At 42.3% G+C, this 20,035-nt stretch overlaps 3 protein-coding genes across 6 annotated transcripts in view; all 3 read right to left on the reverse strand.

Moving 5' to 3' along the window:
- Window positions 1-2,391: 2,391 nt before the first annotated feature.
- On the reverse strand, window positions 2,392-15,798 carry LIPT1 (lipoyltransferase 1). Of its 4 annotated transcripts, none has more exons than XM_070396669.1 (2): window positions 15,737-15,798; window positions 2,392-3,731 (listed from the first exon to the last, which is right to left on the reverse strand). In XM_070396669.1, the coding sequence occupies exon 2, from the start codon at window positions 3,566-3,568 to the stop codon at window positions 2,450-2,452; it is 1,119 nt and encodes a 372-aa protein (XP_070252770.1). In that variant the 5' UTR covers window positions 3,569-3,731; window positions 15,737-15,798; the 3' UTR covers window positions 2,392-2,449. The 4 variants fall into 4 exon arrangements, with proteins under 4 accessions (XP_070252770.1, XP_070252771.1, XP_070252774.1 ...); XM_070396670.1 differs by lacking the exon at window positions 15,737-15,798 and adding an exon at window positions 7,966-8,047; XM_070396673.1 differs by lacking the exon at window positions 15,737-15,798 and adding an exon at window positions 7,636-7,841.
- Window positions 9,469-15,825, reverse strand: CUNH2orf15 (chromosome unknown C2orf15 homolog). Its single transcript, XM_070396680.1, has 2 exons — window positions 15,737-15,825; window positions 9,469-11,626 (listed from the first exon to the last, which is right to left on the reverse strand). The coding sequence occupies exon 2, from the start codon at window positions 11,560-11,562 to the stop codon at window positions 11,287-11,289; it is 276 nt and encodes a 91-aa protein (XP_070252781.1). The 5' UTR covers window positions 11,563-11,626; window positions 15,737-15,825; the 3' UTR covers window positions 9,469-11,286.
- Window positions 15,826-18,855: 3,030 nt separating this feature from the next.
- The window catches only part of LOC138995884 (membrane cofactor protein-like), a 72,980-nt gene continuing 71,800 nt past the window's right edge, over window positions 18,856-20,035 (reverse strand). The window contains exon 11 of the mRNA XM_070396674.1: window positions 18,856-18,950. Coding sequence (XP_070252775.1) covers window positions 18,942-18,950 — 9 coding nt within the window. The 3' untranslated portion in view covers window positions 18,856-18,941. The remainder of the gene's footprint in view (window positions 18,951-20,035) is intronic.

Consider the following 20,035-nt stretch of genomic DNA (forward strand, 5'->3'; position numbering starts at 1 on the left):
TTTATGGATTCATTATTCAGTTGTGACCAATCTTAAATATCTTTGTAAATACATTACTTAGATTTACAGTGTTTTAAGTCGTAGAGTTAATTTAAACATTTTGCCAGCTTTTCTACTACTTGGGTGTTGGAGAGTAAATCAACAAATAATGAGTACCTGTCATAAAGACGAACTGGATGTTCTATTGCCCCTGGGAATTTAGAGTCCAGGAGGAAGAAATATGGATAAGAGTACTCTTAAGAGACAGATGGGCTTGTGGGTTTAATATCCAGGAAAAAAAGTACAATGCTAATTTTGTTAAAATTAAATGTCTTTGGCAGACAGACACTCACCAATATTTATTTATCCACCATTACCTAACTCCATAAAGGCAAATCCACTTATTTAGTTATCCAGATGCATTTTGCAGCTCATTCAACCTTGGCTGGCACATTTATAAAGATTTGCAATTTAGAATCAATTGTTCTGGGTAAGATCTTCCATCAAGATGCCAGTTGACTGGTTGGGAATAAAGACTAGGTTGTATGGCCCTAGCTGGTTTTGCTCAGTGGATAGAGTATTGGCCTGTGAACTGAAAGGTCCTGGTTTTGATTCTGGTCACGGGCGGATGCCCAGGTTGTGGGCTCTATCCCCAGTGGGGGGCATGCACGAGGCACTCAATCAATGATTCTCATCATTGATTCTCTCTCTCTCCTTTCCTCTCTGAAATCAATAAAAATATATATATTTTAAAAAGCACCCTCTTTTAAAAAAAGAAAAAGATTAGGTTATATGGAGTTAGACTAGGAGAGTGGGTACAGTTAGAAGCAATGGGTAGTCCAGAAGCTTACTAGTAAAGACTAAGTTAACCCAGAGTCTACAGAGAGAAATAGAAGTACTGGTGTTAAAGAGTGCTCATATAAACATCACATCAGGAGAAAAGTTGAAGATTAAATTCAAAATTAAATAGTGTGGAAGACCACAGCCAGGTGGAAGGAGCCATGGTACTAAGGCTGAGCATAGTAGCCCTGGGTGTCTTTAGATACCAGGTTTGTTTTACCTTTGTGAGCCAGCAGGCACATGATTGAGTTGGCATAAAAGAACAAGAAGGGGTTCCAGAAAAGTTCCTGATGTACTTTGATGTTTTCAGGTTCAGGTGCTGGTAATGCTGAACCTGAAAATACTCAAATTAGTTTTGCCCAGCTTTATTACGTGTCACTGGTGAAGGGGTTCTTGTACCCCCTCTTCTCCCAAGATGGAAGTCAAGAGAGGAGGTGAAACATTCCAAAAAAGAGGTTTACTGAAAACAAGGTGGAGGGAAAGGGGAGAGGGAGGGAGCTTGATGCGTCAAGGAAGCACACACTAATGAGGAAGGTGGCTTGCTGAAGTGCTGTTGGGTTCTGGCTTATATAGGGCTTGGTTCTTCATTCAGACACAGTTCCCACTTATTTATGCATTCAGGTCGATTCTTGTATGTTCCCTGGCCAGGGTTCAAACCCACAAACTTGGCATACAGGGACAGCTCTAACCAACTGAGCTACCTGGCCAGGGAAGTGATGTTACTCTTTCTAGAAGTTTGGTAATGAAGAAATAGAGCAAGAGAGTTGTGTTCATTCACTATGGGTAAGGATCCAGTGAAAGCCACGAGAAAATACCAAAAAAAAAAAAAAAAAGATAAATATTTGATAGTACAAGGCCCAAATAAGCTGGAGAGGACAAAATCTAGGGTACAATGAGAGGGGTTAGGTTTAAGGAAAAGGAGGTATTTCTTTCTCTGAGATTGGATGAAATAAGAAATATTGAAATAGACAACATGGGGGACTAAAGGCACTCATTTCTGAAGACCTCTGCTATCACATCATGAGTCAAGGTTCGTGACAAGATTAAGAGTAGTGGAATTCTGAGCTGAAGTAGAGTGAAAACATTTAGGAATAATGCCTCTGAAAAATGATAGGGAGTCAACGGATGAGTTGAATCTGACACCACAGAAAAAAGAAACACAAATTGAAAACTAAATATGAATTGGGTTAATGTGAATTTTCTTCCCATTTCAGCATAGGAGTAAAAAAATCAATTACTGGAGTTTAAAACAGGCTTGATTTAATGGGAGAGGATGGAAGGATAAGATGTAACTAAAAGGGAGAATTTTAGAGTTTAAGGTATCAGAGGTGGCAAGAAGCCTGCGCTGTATTCCCCAGAAGTAAGGAAAAGAATTAAGGTCAGAGTGTCCGATATGGTAAACATTCCCAAGATGGTAACAAGCAGGAGCTAAAATATAAATGCATGCCGGGTATTGAAATCAGTGAGGAAAGAGAGAGAGTATCCTGGAGGTCAGTAGGAAATATGGACAAGGATAGACACAAATGGGGAAAAGTTACTCAGAGAGACTAAACCCTTTTAAGAGACATACAATGCACATTGAAAATTTTTATTTTCTCACAGAACCTGCCAGTATTAACTTTACTTGCAGTCACATTATTCCCTTAATTTTTTCACAGACAATATTCCATTTACTGTGTACTTCATCGTCTTCCGGACATGCTTCATGTAAGCCATTTGTTAGCATAGTAGTTTCAATTGGGCAGAACTTACTGCCAATAAAAGTTGAATTTAATTTGTCACATATTTTCCGTGGCAACCAATGATCAGGGGCTTCAATGTTACAGATTTCAATTCTCCCCTTCTTTATATCTATGAGTACTTTAATTTCCAAGAGTGACTGTTCATGTAACACATTAAAGGAAGTTACTATACTGAACTTCGGAGTTTTGCCGTAGATCCATTCCCAAGTTTGTAGCTCTCTGGCTTTGCTATTTATTCCAGGAAACCGTGTCTCATCTGCTGGGTTTATCAAGTTGATCTGGTTCTCAATGTGATGAAAAGCAGCATACTCTGCCGCAATAGCATCTGTCAGTATTTCAGAGGTCAGAGTGGGGTCTTTTTCCGACAGACTTTTTACTACGGAAGGTATGCTAGCAGTTGCATTGCTCTTGATCCCTTGGTAAGGGCTCTTGAGCAAAGACGACAAGAGGGTCTCATCAGTACTATATAACAGAGTGCAATGGTGATAAGCAGTCGTCCGGCCAATCTTCGAAGCTGTTCCTGAGATTTTAAACTGTCCATCAAGTAAAAGGTCAAACCTTTTGGTAGGCTGCACATCCAGCTGGGGTTGGACAGCGTTCAGAGCTCTCACAACTAACTTTAGATTTTCCATCCTATTGTACATTTTTTTGGTCGTAAAAAAAGTCAAATTGATATTGCCCATGTCGTGGTAAACTGTGCCTCCTCCACTTTTTCTCCGAGCCAGTTTTACACCTTTTTCTCTCATCAGATTCAGGTTGCATTCCTGCCAAGGATTTTGGTGCCTACCAATTACAACAGAGGGGGAATTTCTCCAAAATAACAGAATCGGCTTGCTTTCTAGGTTCACATGGTCATGGATCCAGTCTTCCAGAGCCAGATTTTGGTAAACGTCATTGGAAACTGACTGTAAAATGAGCCCTCTTTTCACTGTATTTTTAAAGCCAGTTGCTGGGACCTTGAAGTTACCAAATAACTGTAAGCAGTTCTTTGAAAATGGGATCAGCATGCTTTTAAAAATGGGAGACAAACAAATTAATTGGTTGAGAAAAGGAAAACTGTTTTTCTTTCTTGGTTATTTAATCCAAACTTATCTAATTCTCTATCCAGGACAGTTGCTGTTCTTGCCTTTTAGCTTTACCATTTGTCTTTAGCAATTCGACAAGAGAGACCTAGAAATAAATGAAGACAAACCTCAAATCATTTCTGTTGAAATGGCATAGGGGCACAGGTTTTGCAAACAATAAAATTTTCAAATATATAATATATCTCAAAGCCAAACCAGTTATTTTGAATTTATAAGTTCTTTGAGAAAAATGAGAATATTATAGATAAGTAAAAAGAGCTAACTAAAAGACTCCATACTACCACCTGGAGATAATCACAATTTACCATTTGGTGTGTACTCATTTTTCTCTGTGCATATGTATCACACACACTTTTCCCCACAGAAGTGGAACCGTACTATTATTTCATTCAGTATTAAATCTGTTTTCACATCAGCTTTAATGTTGTGTAATATTCCATTGTCAGATATATCATAGTTTACTCAATCTTAGTTTGTAATTTAGGTTGTTTCTAGTTTTTCTGTTATCAGCAATGTATTCATGAACATCTCTGTGGAAAGCTTTATGCTATTATAATACTTGATTTGACTGATTTACTGGCAACATAACTCATTCAGATCAATATTAGATTAGGATGGACCCCTGAGGTCAAAGGGAGAGGCAATCTGATTAGCAGGAACAATCTATATGTATAAAAGCCTAAGGGACCGGCTGACCGCCCCACTGGCCAGTAGCTATGACACGCAATGACCAACAGGGGGCAGACGCTCAATGCAGGAGCTGCCGAGCCACAGTGACTTGGCAGCTGCAGTTCTTGGATGATGCACCCAGAACCAGAGAGGAGGGAGCCCAATTCTGGGGTGCATCACCCGAGAACTGCCCTCTCACAATCTGGGATCCCTTGGGGGATGTCAGAGAGCCGGTTTTGGCCTGATCCTTGCAGGCCAGGTCAAGGGACCCCACCGGTACATGAATCTGTGCACCAGCCCTTTAGTTTTATTATGTTTGGACACTATTTTTTTTTTTTTTTTTAGCAGTGCTCATTAAATATTAGGTAGCAATGGGCTGAAAATACTAGCTACACCAATGAAGTATTTTGACTGGTTATGGTCATAAAGAAACCATTCTGTCCCAATTCTGTTTCTTAGGATAGCCATAATTTTTCTTTAGGTCAAAGACAGAATGAATTATTAAAGTCCAAAAGTAGGCCAAAGTCTTTTGTAGTTAAGTAATGTCCTAGAAACACAATTCCCAAGTTAAAGAGTTTCAGATTTTCATCACTCTTGATATATTTTGATAAATTATGCTACAAAAAAGTTGGGCCAATTTACACCAGAGAGGTCAGGATAGCTTGTTTACCAAGTGGATGGGAGTAGCATATTCCAGACATAAAAAGACAACGAGTCATCTAAAAGTAAGGCATGTTTTGGAAACTCCCTCCCCAGGGACAGACTTACACTTCTAGTCTTTTGGCTCCACTGACGGCTATGGCTACATTGCCTTAGGAAGTCCCTGCAGCCAGACCACACTTCTTTGGTTAAACCCTTGTTCTTGGTTCTGTTTGACTGAGTTTGATATAGTCCCTCATTCACTCAACCAGTATTTATGGAGTGCCTACTAGATACAAAACAGTAAGGGAACAGAGGAAGGGAGGAGGCAAATTCATGTGATCCTAAAACATTTGGACTTTTTCTCAAAGCAGCTGCAATTTATTGAAGTGTTTTAAGCAGGCAGGGGTTAAGCCAGGCATTAAACAGAACTACCACTGCCAGCAGTGTTGAGCATGGATTAAAGAAAAGCTAGATCAGGAGTAGGGAGACCAGTTAATAGACTCCTGAAGTTGTCCAAGTTAGAGATAATGAGGGCCTGAACTAGGGTAGACATAAATAAGGGGATGAATATGAGAGACATTTAAGGTCATACAGTGGTTCTTATCTTCCAAGAACTCAAAATCTAATGGGAGATACTAAAAAGCAATTAAAGCAATGATTAAAATATATCTATACATATAAAAGCCTATGCAAAGTGTCCCCTCGGGAGTTCGACCGACCGGGAGTTCAATCGCTTGCTATGACGTGTGCTGATCACCAGGGGGGCGACACGGAACAAAAGAAGGCCCCGGCTGGCAGCCAGCAGCCGCTAGGGATCCTACCTGTGCACGAATTTTGTGCACTGGGCCTCTAGTAGTGTCATAAGTGCTGTGATAGGGTATGTACACCAGAGGGCCATCTACTCCTCAAATTAGTGCAAGTGACATTGAAGCTGAGATATAAAAGGGATAAGGAAAAGTATTACAACAAAGTATAACAGCCTGGAGGGAAAAAAGACCCATTCAAAGAATTCAAAAAATTGAATTCCATTGGCTTATACTTAAGATGCACAAAACCGCAGACTTAGGAGTGCAAGAGCCCTAGCCGGTTTGGCTCAGTGGATAGAGCAGTGGCCCTCAGACTGAGGGGTCCTGTGTTCGATTCCAGTCAAGGGCATGTACCTCGGTTGCAGGCTCGATCCCTGGCTCTGGTCAGGGCACATGCGGGAGGCAACCAATCGACATCGATGTTTCTCTGTCTCTCCCCCTCCCTTCCACTCTCTCTAATAATCAATGGTGGTGGTGAGGGGGGGGGGCGGGGGGGGGGGGAGTGCAAGAAAGGAGAGTTGCAAGAGATAGAAGGCTGGAGAAGTAGAGGTCAGATAAGGAAGAGACTTGAAATTTGTGTTAAATGCATAACTTAATCCTGAGGGCCATGGAGGAGGTGCTGAAGAGTTTTAAGAAAGCAGGAAGATCAGATTTATACTTCAGAGACACACCCTAGAGATTTGAGCATAGAGAATCTATAATACTTGGTAAGTGGCATCAACTATAGGACAGGCATTGGTCTTAGCATGTGGGGTTCATTAGTGAACCAAATAAAGAAAAGTAAGGCTTGGAAAGAAAAGACTGTATATTTAAGAGGAACTGGGCTGATATTTAAGTAGGTTTGTCAGGCTTAGCTTCATTTAAAAAGTGACATTTTGCCCTAACTGGTTTGACTCAGTGGATAGAGCATCGGCCTGCAGACTGAAGAGTCCCAGGTTCGATTTCGGTCAAGGGCATGTACCTGGGTTGCGGGCACATCCCCAGTAGGAGGTGTGCAGGAGGCAACTGATCGATGTTTCTCTCTCATCGATGTTTCCAACTCTCTATTCCTCTCTCTTCCTCTCTGTAAAAAATCAAAATATATTAAAAAAAATAAAAAGTGACATTTGGAAAAAAAAGTGAATAAAACAAAACAACAACAACAAAGAAACAAACAAAAACTTTAAAAAGTGACATCTGAGCAAGGATTGAGAGCGCTGAGGGAGTTAGGCTGAGCGCCTATGGGCCAGAAACTGTTCTAGGCAACTGAACACAACAGGCGGCCCCTGTGAGGAGGTAACATCCCAACTGAGCCCTGAAGGATAAGAATCAGAGTGAGAAAAAGTGGAAACAAAGGGATGTCTGGAAAAAACACACACAACTTGTAATCCTATTCATTAGTTACAAAGAGAACTGTAGACTGTCAAACGGATATTCAGATCAGCCTCTCCTACCTATCCTAATTTTGCTTGGTGAACACCGAATCTGAATAAAAGGAGTGAGCTGTGTGATCTCAATGTCTGATGGGATGAGCCCTTTGGAAATCACATCTCAACTCCTGGGCTCTGGAGCGCTCCCTGGATGGAAGCCAGGCCACCCTCCCTCTCGGGTGGGCTCGGTTGCACCTCCCTTTCATTCCATCTTCAGTAACGGAGTGGTGCTCCGACTGAATGACACTCTTTCTTTCATCGTCAGGCTATAATCAAGTCTTGAAGGCCTGGTTTCTTCCCACTAACTTTGCATATCTCTACTCTCACCTTGTACTGATGGATTGTATAGTGTTTCCTCAGAGGACAATCTTATTCCCATGTTCCAGGGGACACTCTGCCTTGCCCGACAGGCTTCGTTTCATCACCAACCAGAAAGCAAACAGCAACAGTCACACTCACCCACCCAGGCTGGCCCAGCTCCTGCAGAGCAGTCTCCAAGCTCCTCTGCCCTTCTGGCAGCGCGGCACCGACCCAGAGCCTCAGGACGGTCGTGCGCACGCGTTATTTCGCCTTTCCGACTCTGGGACAACACCCAGCACGTTTTCCTTTTCACCCTCCGATATCGGGGAGAGACCTTTTCCAACCGTGGAGCTGACTACTCGCAGGGGCTGGGCGCAAACTGCAGCGCCTCCAGCAGCTGCGCGCGGGCTCCGGCCTGGGGCCCCCCATCTTCCCGCCCGCACGCACGCCCCGGCTAGCGGCGCCCCAGAACCACGTGGCCGGGGAATCCCACCTGCTGCTCCCCGTCGCGCGGATTCGTGCCTGGTAAGCACAGCCGTCTCCCCGGCTTGCAGGCTGCGCGCAAGGCAGGCCCCGCCCCGGAAGTGGCGCTAAGAGCCACCGGAAGTGCCCAGAAGAGCTGGGCTTCACTCTGCCCGGCGGTCCGGGCGGGTCTCGGTGACCCGGGAGGATTTCTGAGGGATCTGGGAGTGGCCGAGCACGCGCCAAACCGGACGAGAGGCCGGGACACGGGCACGACCCGACCCCAGAGCCGGCCGCTCAGACGGACACGCACTGCGTGAGCGAAGGCGGGAGGGGCGGCCGTGTCTGGCTGGAGCGGGCACTTGGGGGGCGAGTCTGGGCACGGCGGCCAGACACCCAGGGCACCCAGGTCACCCGCCAGGCCCGGTGCCAACAGGTCAGGCCTTTCCCTGCGCGGTCAGGCATTGCACCGGGTCCCTAACGGTCTCCTCGCCACGCCCCAAAGGCAGGTAACTCCACTTCGGAGGCGAGGAAACGAAAATCAGGTGGGAAAGACATTGCATTTAAGGAACAAACCCTGTACTATATATATAAATAATATATATATTAAATAATATTATATATACATTACATATATGTGTGTATATATTATTGTATATGTACATACAATAATATACATATATGTAAATAATATACTTATATATAAAAATAATATATATTTTTTAATATGGAAAATTTACTTATCAGAAACAATGAAACTCCCAAAAGTGCTTCCTTGAGGATTCCACTTATGGAAGCCTCCCCCCAAACAAACACCTAAGTGACTAAACTTGTCCCGCTGTTCCCCTTTCAGGAAGCCTGGGGATTTCCCTTCCCAGGTGTGCTGTCCAATTCACGGCTTGGCTGGGATTTGGGGATCCCAATCTTATGACGTCTTAGTAGCCGTGGTGCTGGATGAGGGTCATTACTGTCTGTCTTTTTTGTCGTCTCAATGACTGGGTGTGCTACTTCCTACATTCGACATCCGGCAGGGCACGGGGCATTCACACACAAGGAAAGATCATCCCCAATTCAACATCCGATACAAATATCCAGTGTCCTGTTGGACACTGTGGACGTGGAACACCAGTCTGTAAATGCCTGAGTGAAGCCCCTTTTTTTTTTTTTCTAAGTGGTTTTGCTAAGGTCACTGGTGACATTCATGTTGTTAGATCCAATGGACGTTTCAGTCCCCCCTAACCTTTCCGTTGACGCCCTCCACCTTCACGACTCCTGTGGGCAATCCTGACATTTCCCCGCCTTGGCTTTCCGCCAACCTCACTGCCCACTCTCGGCCCCCTTCGCCAGCTCCCCCTGCGCTGACCAGCTCCTAAATCAGTGATGGCGAACCTTTTGAGCTCGGCGCGTCAGCATTTTGAAAAACCCTAACTTAACTCTGGTGCCGTGTCACATACAGAAATTTTTTGATATTTGCAACCATAGTAAAACAAAGATGTATATTTTTGATATTTATTTTATATATTTAAATGCCATTTAACAAAGAAAAATCAACCCAAAAAAATGAGTTCACGTGTCACCTCTGACACGCGTGTCATAGGTTCACCATCACTGTCTAAATGGTGGAGTTTTTCACGACATGATCTCAAACTATACGTTCACCTTAAGCCATATCATTCATGCCTATGGCTCTAAATAGCATCTCTTCGAAACGTTTATGTTTAGCTCCATCCATTATTACTTGCCTTGGAAACCTGGGATGTCCAAAAAGCGTGCCCCGAGCATACCCGTTCCCCAGGAGCCTCCATGCATTTAGCCTTTTTTTTGCTGGAAACTCCTTTTTTTCCCCTCACTCGCCACTTTCAAACCATCTGTACATCCTGCCAAACTTCACCTGGACTCTATACCCTTTTTACCACTTCAATCATCACCATCATCTCACTTGGACAACCACGTCCCTGCAAAAGCTACACCTGTCATGTCCTCAGAGAAGCCTTTCTAGTTCCATTATGAAAAATCAAGTTTATGCGTTATGTCTCCTCATCTGTCTCTCTGAACATTTTACTTTTTCTTCTTGGCATATCACAAGTTGTATCTTATATATTTACTATCTGATGTTCTATTTCTCCGTAGCCAGACAGTAAGCACTGTAAAGGCCGTAGCTATTTTACTTGCCATTATATCCCCCAGCACTGAATACAGTGCCAGGTTAGGGGAACAAGTGAATGGGTTGTGTATTTGTTCTCTTTCAAACAATTCAGGTTAGGTGAACAAATGAATGATTTGTGTATTTTCTCTCTCCCAAAGAATTATGTTCTGTAAATGATAAAAAGCATCATCTTATTGGTTAGGTCCCATTAAACATCTTTTTTTTTTAACTCCTGGTTTAGTACTGTTTAATTTATAAAATACTGCTTCCCCTTAAAGAAGCCTTTTCCTTTTGGTTGTTTTTTTTTAGAATATGAAGGAGATTACTCAATTGGGCATTAAAGATAGTCATTAAATATTAAAATATAGGAAAATGTTCAAAACATACATAATACAGTTACAACTCATTAAATGTCCAGATACAAAATGGTTTTAATTTCATCTAACATTATTTGAGACAATACTGCCGTTTCAAACTACTACATATTTCAATAAGAATGGCAAAATGATATATATTAAACAATAATTTTAAGGCTATTTTCTTACATTAAATATTGGTGGTATAAAATGGTAGCAACTGTAAGATAAACTACTACACTTTGAAATAACTATGTTGTAGTTCTGAAATGAATTCAATGTGGAGAAAATAATAACAGTTTAAAAGGATGATTTAAAATGTGAAATGCTTTTCAAAGTATGCAATTTACTGTGGGATTTTTTTTGCATAGTTTACCTAGAGTGAACGTCTATATAACAGAAATGCAAAAATGTAGAAAGATAAAGTCCCCTTAAGCAAAATCCCAAACTGGAAATCTAACATACAAAATCGGCACATAAGAAATAGTGTGACATAATGATGTCAAATTGTTTGGGCACTGTTTCATGTTTTTTTATTACTAGTTAAATACTTTATCATTAATATGTTTTAGTGCCATTTAAATACTTTTAGTCAAAACTCTGATTTTGACAAGGATAATACCAGAGAAATCTACTTTGAATTTTGGAAAGCTTTTTCTCCCTAAAGCAACTGTTTTGAGTATGTATCATCAAAAAATGCAGTCTACGGTGATTTATAAACAGTTGGGGGGAAAAAGCAAACATCTTCCTTCGTTTTGTTAGGTTTTCCTATTGAGGTTAAGTTCTCAATCAATATGCCCTCTTAGTCAAAAGCAAGTTTTGATTTCTGTGGTAATAGGTACAAACAACTTCATTCCACATCTGTCATTTCTATTCCATCACTTTCTTTAACATAAACTACTGAACCCACGGCTTTCTCGGAAAGCGAGCCTGGACCAGTCTCTTTCTCTCTTGTAAGGTTTTCTTGGTTTGGGTCTTCTAATCTTATTTTCTTAGTGTTTTGAAATAACTGAGTCACTGGTTCCAGCTTGCTTTTCTCAGTCCCTTGCATTAATTGATCATCCACTCTTGCATCCATACACATAGCAGATAACTGAGTAGCAGATTTACTAACAGAAAATCCCATTGGAAGAGCTGAATAAATATAGTAGTGGAAACGTTTCTTCAACTTGATTGCTTCAACTTGATTGCTTGAGAAAAAAAAAAATGGAGACAAGTGAATACAGTGGGAATTTCAACCAACTTCATGGCACTGTTAGTGTTAATGGAATGTCATGGTGATGGATCCATAAATATAAAGTAAAACACTGCTACATCTCCGTGTTTACTTTTTCCCTGTGGGAGGGATCACAGATTCTATAGATTCTTTGAAAGTGTTCTAAAAAAGAATTGATCAGATTTTATGTTTCAGCGCCTTTCAGAAAATAGAACTTCTCTATTTAGCCCTTTCTATGATTCTTGCTGTCAAAAATTTTAATTAATTATTAATGGGTTAAAGTAATAATTACTGAAGTCCAAACACTTTGCTAGTTGTTCTCTAAAAAATAAAGATGGCCAGACAATTATAAACATTTACCAAATAATAACACACCATCAAAATATATGAGGCAAAAACAGACAGAACTGAAGGGAGAGATAGTTCTGCACTAACAGTTGGAAACTTCAATACTCAACTCTTAATAATGGATAGAACAACCAGACAGAATACAAGAAAATAGGAAAACCAATTAAAATAAGTAGATTTACCAACATATATAGAACATTCCACTCAACAACAGCAGCATACACATTCTTCTCCATATGCATGGGACATTTTCCAGGATGGACCACGTTTTAGGGTACAATATGGCTTTCAATAGATTTTAAAAGATAGATATACAAAGTGTCTTCTCTGATTACAGTGGGATGAAGTGAGAAATCAACAACAGAAGTAAAACAGGAAAATCCATAAATCTGTGGAAATTAAACAATACACTGAAACAACCAATGGATCAAATAAATCACAAGGGAAATTAGAAAATATGTACAGATGAAACTAAATAAAATAAATAAAAATGCAACATAAAAATTTATGGAATGCTGCAAAATCAGTGCTAATTGGGAAATTTATAGCTATAAACACCTTAAACAAACAAGAAAGACCTCAAATTAACAACCTAACTTTACAACTTAAGGGAACTAGAAAAAGAACAAACTAAATCCATAGTTAACGAAAGGAAGGAAATAATAGAGATCAGAGCAGAGATAAATGAAATCGACACTAGAAAAATCATAGAAAAAATAAAATCTTTGAAACAAAAGTGGTTTCAAATGACAAATCAGAAATGAAAGTCGGGGACTTTACTACTAATTCTACAGAAATAAGCATTACAAGAGAGTGCAAGAATAGCTACATGCCACAAAATTGTATATCCTTGCTGAAATGGGCAAATTCCTAGAAACACAAAATCTACCAAGATGAAGTCATGAAGAAACAGAAAATCTGCCTAGTTTGAATAGCTCAGTGGTTGAGCATCGACCTGTGAACCAGGAGGTCATGGTTCGATTCCCAGTCAGGGCACATGCCCAGGTTGTGGGCTCCATCCCCTGTGGCAAGCATGCAGGAGGCAGCTGATCAATGATTCTCTCTCATCATTGGTGTTAATATCTCTCCCTTGCCTTTCGTCTCAAATCAATAAAAACATATTATATATACAAAAAAAACACACCAGAAAATCTAAATAGACCTATGACTACTAAGGAGATTGAATTAGTAATAATAATAAAAAAATCTCTAAACAAAAACAAAAGCTTTTTTTATGCTATTGTAACATTTAAAGAATAAATCATACCAATCTTTTGTTTCCAAAAAGTTGAAGAGGAGGGAACACTTTCTAACTCATTCTGAGAGGCCGGCATTACCCTGATACCAAAGCCAGGCAAACACAGTGCAAGAAAACTACAGACCAATATCCCTTATGCAAAATCCTCCACAAAATACTAGCAAACCAAATACAACAGCATATTAAAAGCATTATATATCATGACCAAGTAGGATTTATTCCTAGAATAAAAGGATGATTCACCATATGAAAATTGATTAATGTAATACACCACACTACAGAATAAAGAAAAAACCACGATTGTTTCATTTGATGCAGAAAAAGCACTTAAAAAGTCAGCACCCTTTCACGATAAAAACACTCAACAAACTAGAAAAAGAAGGAAACTAAATAAAAACCATTTGTGAAAAAGTCATAGTGAATATCATATTTAGTGGAGAAAGTGTTTGCTCTAAAATCAGGAATAAGGCAAGGATGCCCACTTTTGCCACTTCTATGCAACATAATACTGGAAGTTCTAGAAGAAAGAAGTAAAAGACATACTAATTGGAGAGGATGAAATAAAATTATCTGTCTTCACAGATAATTGGATCTTATATGTAGAAATCTAAAGATTCCACACACAAAAATTGTTAGAACTAATAAATGAAGTCAGCAAAGTAGTAGGATACAAAGTTAACATGCAAAAACCTGTTGCATTTCTACACACTAACAATGAACCTGAAAAGGAAATTAATAAAACAGTTTCAGTCCTAGCTGGTTTGGCTCAGTGGATAGAGCATCGGCCTGCAGACTGAAGGGTTCCAGGTTCGATTCTGGCCAAGGGCACATGCCTGGGTTGCGGGCTTGATCCCCAGTGTGGGACATGCAGGAGGCAGCCGATCAATGATTCTCATCATTGATATTTTTATCTCTCTCCTCCCTTCCTCTCTGAAATCAATAAAAAATTCCTTTACAGTGGCATAAATACAATAATAAAATATTTAGAAATTAACCAAGGAAGTTAATCCAAAGATTATGACTCTCCAATAAGAATATGCCCACCAGACAGACTGGATGGAGCACTGCATAGAGTCCTCACAAAGATATCGTTCTGTAATGGGGCCAAAACAGCCCTAGGTAAAGACCGTTTTGGACCTAACAGCTTAAAAGCAAGCTTCTAAAGCAGCAGTGTCCAATAGAACTATTTTCAATGGTTATCCAATATAGTAGCCAGTAGCTGCGTGTGTACATTTGAAATGTACATAATACAAATGAGGAACTACAGTTTAACTTTTACTTAATTTTATTAACATACATTCAAATAGGCATTTGTAGATAGTGGTCCCTATTTTTGACAGGGCAGCTCTAAAGGATCAAACTGTTTCCAAGTAAACTTAGCATCTCAGAACAAAGCCTAAATATACTTAAAGAAACACAAAAACCTCCAGCACCTAACAATATAAAATCTGCAGTGTCTGGTAGGCAATAAAAACTTATGAGCTATGGAAACAAGTATAAAAATATGAATGATAAATAGGAGAGAAGAATTAGTTGACAGAAGCAAACCTAGGAATGACACAAATGATAGAATTAGTATGCAAGGACCTTGACAGCTATGTTAATATACATTCCACATTTCCAAGAAGGTAGAGCAAAGCGTGAGCATGGTGAGGTAAGAAATGGAAGTTACTAAATGAAAATACACTTGATGTGAAAAAAATCCCATGTGGATGGGATTAACACCACCAAAGGAGAATAGTGAATTTGAATATATATCATAGAAACTATCTAATTAAAAAATAATACACAGAGCACCAAGCAGCTTAACATATGTGCAATTGGAGCCTCCAATTTTTTTTTTTTTTTAGGCAACCAGGGGTCGAAACAAAAAAAGGCAACATATCGATTTTTCTTAGTAAAGTTTGTGAAATGATAGAGAAACTAAGGGAATAGAAAACTCAGATCTTAGCACTTCAGTCAGAAGGAAGAACGCAGAGGTACTATGAAAGGGTTAATTGGGGCAGGATGCAGCACTGACCACTCTGGCTTTTCATTGAGGGAAGAACATTTTTACTTTCTTGGGCTGGGGAAGAAATTAATAGTCCTTAATATTTTTTTTAAAAAGGAAAATCTTCACATCCTGGTTTGACCACAAAGTGATCTTTTCCCTACATTATTTCCTTAATTAGGTATAATTATATTTCAGAGGAAATGTACCTCTTGGGACCTCTGACTTCTTTATCTAAAATAGCAGCAACACTCAATTTAATTTTTTAGTATCTTGCTATACTTACAAAGTATACGATATGGCAAAATAAATGCTACAAAATATGAGAAAATGTAATAGCACGCATAATGATGAAAAAAGCCAGGGCAGAGAATGGAAAAATATATGGCACTTATATATTTAAATGTACTTCTATGAAGAAATTTGTTCTAACATAAAATTGGTTTATGCTCTGCAATAATTTATATTGGAAAGAAATGAGTACTTACCCGGCAAACACAGGAACGGTTAGTCTCTTCAAATGTGAGGTTACTTTTGAAATACACAGGCGAATACTAAATCAAGAGAATCGGAGCACAGCTTTAAAAACCTAGTTATCTATTCCATCTGTGGAAAAGACAGGGAGATAAAGCCACCATTAAAGTTCAGAAACCTGCGGGTTATTTGAGAAAGGTGGGGCATATTAAACATCAAGGAACATAAAGACTTTTTTTTTCAAGCTGGGCTCCCGATTCAACCCTGCCTGGACAGTGCCAGGCTGAGCAGGGCCGCGGTCTGCAGGGCTCCCCAGGCTGCAGGCCACCGGTGCTCACCCAACAGCCGGCCCTTTCCCTGGTGTCGCTGCAGGACCCGACCTGGGAGGCTTCCCCGAAACCACCGACTGCAGCAGGAGCGCGCTAACCTCCCAGCGCCCAAGAGCAGCTCTGGGGAGTAACCAGTTCACTGAACGTGGGTCCGGAACGGTGCTTGATCTCCGGGAAAAGCGGCTCTGAGCCGTAGCATCAAAGAAGCAGGTGATCAGAGCTTTGGGAAGGTGGCGGAAGGACGCACAGGCCTGCGCATGCGCGTCCCTTCCAGCGCGGTGGCCGCAGCAAGTACAGTATTAACTTTGAGTGCCAACCAATATCCTAGGAACTATGCTAAAATTGCCAAGGCATTTTTGCTGATCTTACAGCAGTTTAGGAAAAAAGTTACGAATCGCAAGTAAATGAAGTTACATATTCCATTTTAGAACTGCAAACATTCGGCATCATGAGTAACCTGCACTTAGGTGCCATCTGTCAATAAAGAGTGAACTACTAGCATCTAATAGTGACACTGCAGGAGGAGCGCGATCGCGCTCCCGGCACTTTTGGCGAAAGACAGGAGGAGCGAGATCGCTCCCAGGCACTCTAGGAGTTAAGAACTAAGTGGTGGGAAACGGGGTGGCGGCTAGTTACTAGGAGACGGGACGCTCGGGGCGGGGTGGGGGGTGGTGGTGGAGGGAGACTTCGAGGCTCCTCGGGGGCGTGAGCCTGCGCGGCCTGGCTGGACCGGGAAAGGCGTTGCCTAGGCACCCGTGAGGACTGGGAAGTGGGTCCGCGCGTGGCTAGGTGCGTGGGTGCGCGCGCAGGTCTCGCAGTTCCCACGAGAGGGCGGGTGGAGGCAGGTACGCGTGCGCACAGGGCCTGCGGGCGCGCGGCTGGGAGGCGGAGCGAACGAGGGGAGAGGTGGAGGACCAGCCCGCTCAGGTAGAGCGGGAAGGCGGGGCCCTGCCGCCCGGGGCTAACCGCCCCCCCCCCCCTCCCACCGCGCCCCCTTCTCGCCCCGGCCGGTCCTCCTCCGCCTACCCCGGGGCGGGGCCGGGTCGATTTCGGGTGGGCAGGGCGGGAGAGGGGCGAGGGATGGAGGTGGGTGGGATCTGGGTCCCAGGCGGAGGCGGGGCCTGGCCGTCGCGGGGTGGAGCTCCGAGGAGGGCGGCTGGCTGAGGACCGCGAGGGTGCGTTTGGGGCTCCAGGTAGCAGCCGGGTGATGCGCCCGGTCGGTCGGCGTCCAGCAGCTTCTGGGCGGAAGGCCCCGGAGAGGGCAGCTGCCAGAGGGAGTGTGTGTGTGGCGGGGGTCGGGAGCTGAGGGTGACCCCGAGGCAGGTAGTCACTGCGGCAGCGGCGGTGGGGCGGTTGCAGGCGGAGTTGGGGTCCGGGGAAGCCCTCAGGGAGCAGACTGCTCCTGTTGCCCTTGCGGAGGGGTTTAGGCTTGAGCCCAGTTGCTATGGTGACCGCTACGCTTCTAGCAGAAGCTCTCGGCTTGGATGTTGGGGTGGAGGGTAAGAGACGGGGGACTTCGGTTTAGAAACGCTCGGAAGTGGAGCTGAGGAATTTGCAAGTCAGATCTGTGAGTTGAACCTGGCTTACCCTGACTCCTATAAGACCTTGGGAGTTAGAGCCGAGATTACAAAGGCATTTGCATGAAAATCTCATATAATTTCAGTAGAAATTGTACACAGGAAAGGCAGGGTAAGCTGGCTTTTGTTGAAAAAATAGTTGAGACAGATGGACTAATGGAGGCGATCAAGGACCTGATACCTAAATACGTATAGGAACACCTTTTCTTCTTCTTTAAATAGTCAAGGATCGCAGCTTCAGGAAAAGTTTGCAAAGATGACGGCGTCCAGGAGTTTTCCTTGTTCCATGCATGCCGTTATATCTCAGAGTATTCGGTGTTTTAAATGTCCTCTACTGGCATTTCAACTACACTGTGTGTGTGTGTGTGTGTGAAATTCCTGTAAGGAAATAAATAAAATAACATGCGGTTTTTAAGTAGAAGAAAATAGGTCAGTTATAATATATAATAATATAAAAGTGTCACGCCATTCAAATCTGCCTCCAGGACAAAACTGATTTTTGTTTGCATTTTAATGAATGATTGAACGAAATCGGTCTTAATTAGTGGGAGATAATTCAAAGGGTACATTAATGAAATATTTAATAAACTTTGCTGACATTATTTAATGGCAGCTTCCCAGGTATATCTTATTGTATCTTATGAAAAAAAAATCACCGCTTTAGTCCAGCTTATAATCAGTTGTGGAGATTTTCTGGACTCTCTGTCTTCTTTTTAGTTGCTTAGTACAGTTTTAGGTAATTTGCTTTTAAAGTACTCCAGATACAGAAGCAGTTAGAGCAGGTGTTACTTATTCCCTTTTCTCATCACATGCCCTTCTCCCCAGATGTAGGCACTCTGACAGGCACTTCCTTGATTTTCCTTATAGTTCTTCCCTCTTTGTATGTGAACATACACATTCTAGTTTGGCTTGCTTTTGAACATTATATAAGTGGAATTTTAGTAAGTAGTTCTTTGCATTGTGTTCCTTTATTCGACATTTAAAAAAAATTATTAGGGAGCCATTGGTCAACATGAACATATAGGTTTCAGGCGTGGGTTTCTGTTACAAGATCTGTATATTGCACCATGTGCCCACTGTTAGAGTGGCCAAAGGAAGAATGCACGAGGCCGAAAGGGGTAAAGAATTATACATTTATTGTTAACATCTGGTAGCAGAAGAGCTGAGACCAAAATGGAATCAGTGGGGCAGGGTAGGGGGAGCAGGATATTTATGTCTCTTGTAAAGGTCAGACCAGGTGCAGGTGGGGGTCAGGTGTAGATGGTCCACTGGAAAGTGGGTGAGGCAGTTTACAGGAAACCGAAGGCTGTTGATCATGAAACCTATAATGAGAATAACAGGAAAATCACCGGGAGGGGCTCTTGCCAAGCCAGGCATCATGGAGCACAAGAATGCTTAGTACCCACCACCCAAAGTCAGATCTTCTCCTGTCGGCGTATACTGGGACCTCCTTCTCCCTCCACCGCCTTCCCTCCAGCAACCACCACACTGCTGTTCATGTTCACAAGTGTCAATTTTATATCCCACATATGAGTGAAGTCAGCTTTTTCTAACTTATTCGTTTAGCATAATATTCTCAAGGTCCATTTATGTTGTTGCAACTGGTGCTATTTCATCCTTTCTTATGGCTGAGTAGCATTCCATTGTGTATATGTACCACATCTTTCTCCACTCCTCTATCACAGGACACTTTGGTTTCCATGTCTTGGCTACAGTGAATAATACTGCATTGAACTTAAGGGTGCATATATCTTTGCACATACATGATTTTGAGATTTTCAGGTATATACCCAGGAGAGGAATTGCTGGGTCGTATGGTAGCTCTATTCTCAATTTTTTGAGGAATGGCCTGAATGCTTTCGGTAGTGGTTGTACCGGTCTACATTCCCACCAGCAGTGAATGAGGGTTCACTTTTTTCCACAACCTCACCAACACTTGTTAGTGCTTGTCTTATTGATAGTGGCTAATCTAACAGGTGTGAGGTGGTATCCATTGTAGTTTTGATTTGCATTTCCCTAATTGTCACTGAGGTTGAACATTCTTTTTTATATCTACTAGAGGCCCGGTGCACAGATTCGTGCACCAGTGAGGTTCTTTGGCCTGGCCTGCGGGGATCAGGCCAAAATGAGCTCTCCAACATCCCTTGAGGGGTTCTGGATTGCAAGAGGGCACAGGCCAGGCCAAGGGACCCCACCGGTGCACGATTGGGGCTGGGGAGGGACTATGGGAGTTTGGCCGTCCGGGGAGGGACCACAGGAGGGCTCCAGGGTGTGTCCGGCCCATCTCGCCCAGTCTCAATTGGCTGGACCCCAGCAGCAAGCTAACCTACCAGTCGGAGCATCTGTCCCCTGGTGGTCAGTGCACGTTATAGTGACTGGCCGAACAGTCGAATGAACGGTCAGACAC

The sequence above is a fragment of the Myotis yumanensis genome, unplaced genomic scaffold (genome assembly GCF_028538775.1).
Source record: "Myotis yumanensis isolate MYYU_CA2020_CCGP unplaced genomic scaffold, mMyoYum1.0.hap1 SCAF_17, whole genome shotgun sequence".
In the NCBI taxonomy this organism is placed as follows: Eukaryota; Metazoa; Chordata; class Mammalia; order Chiroptera; family Vespertilionidae; genus Myotis; species Myotis yumanensis.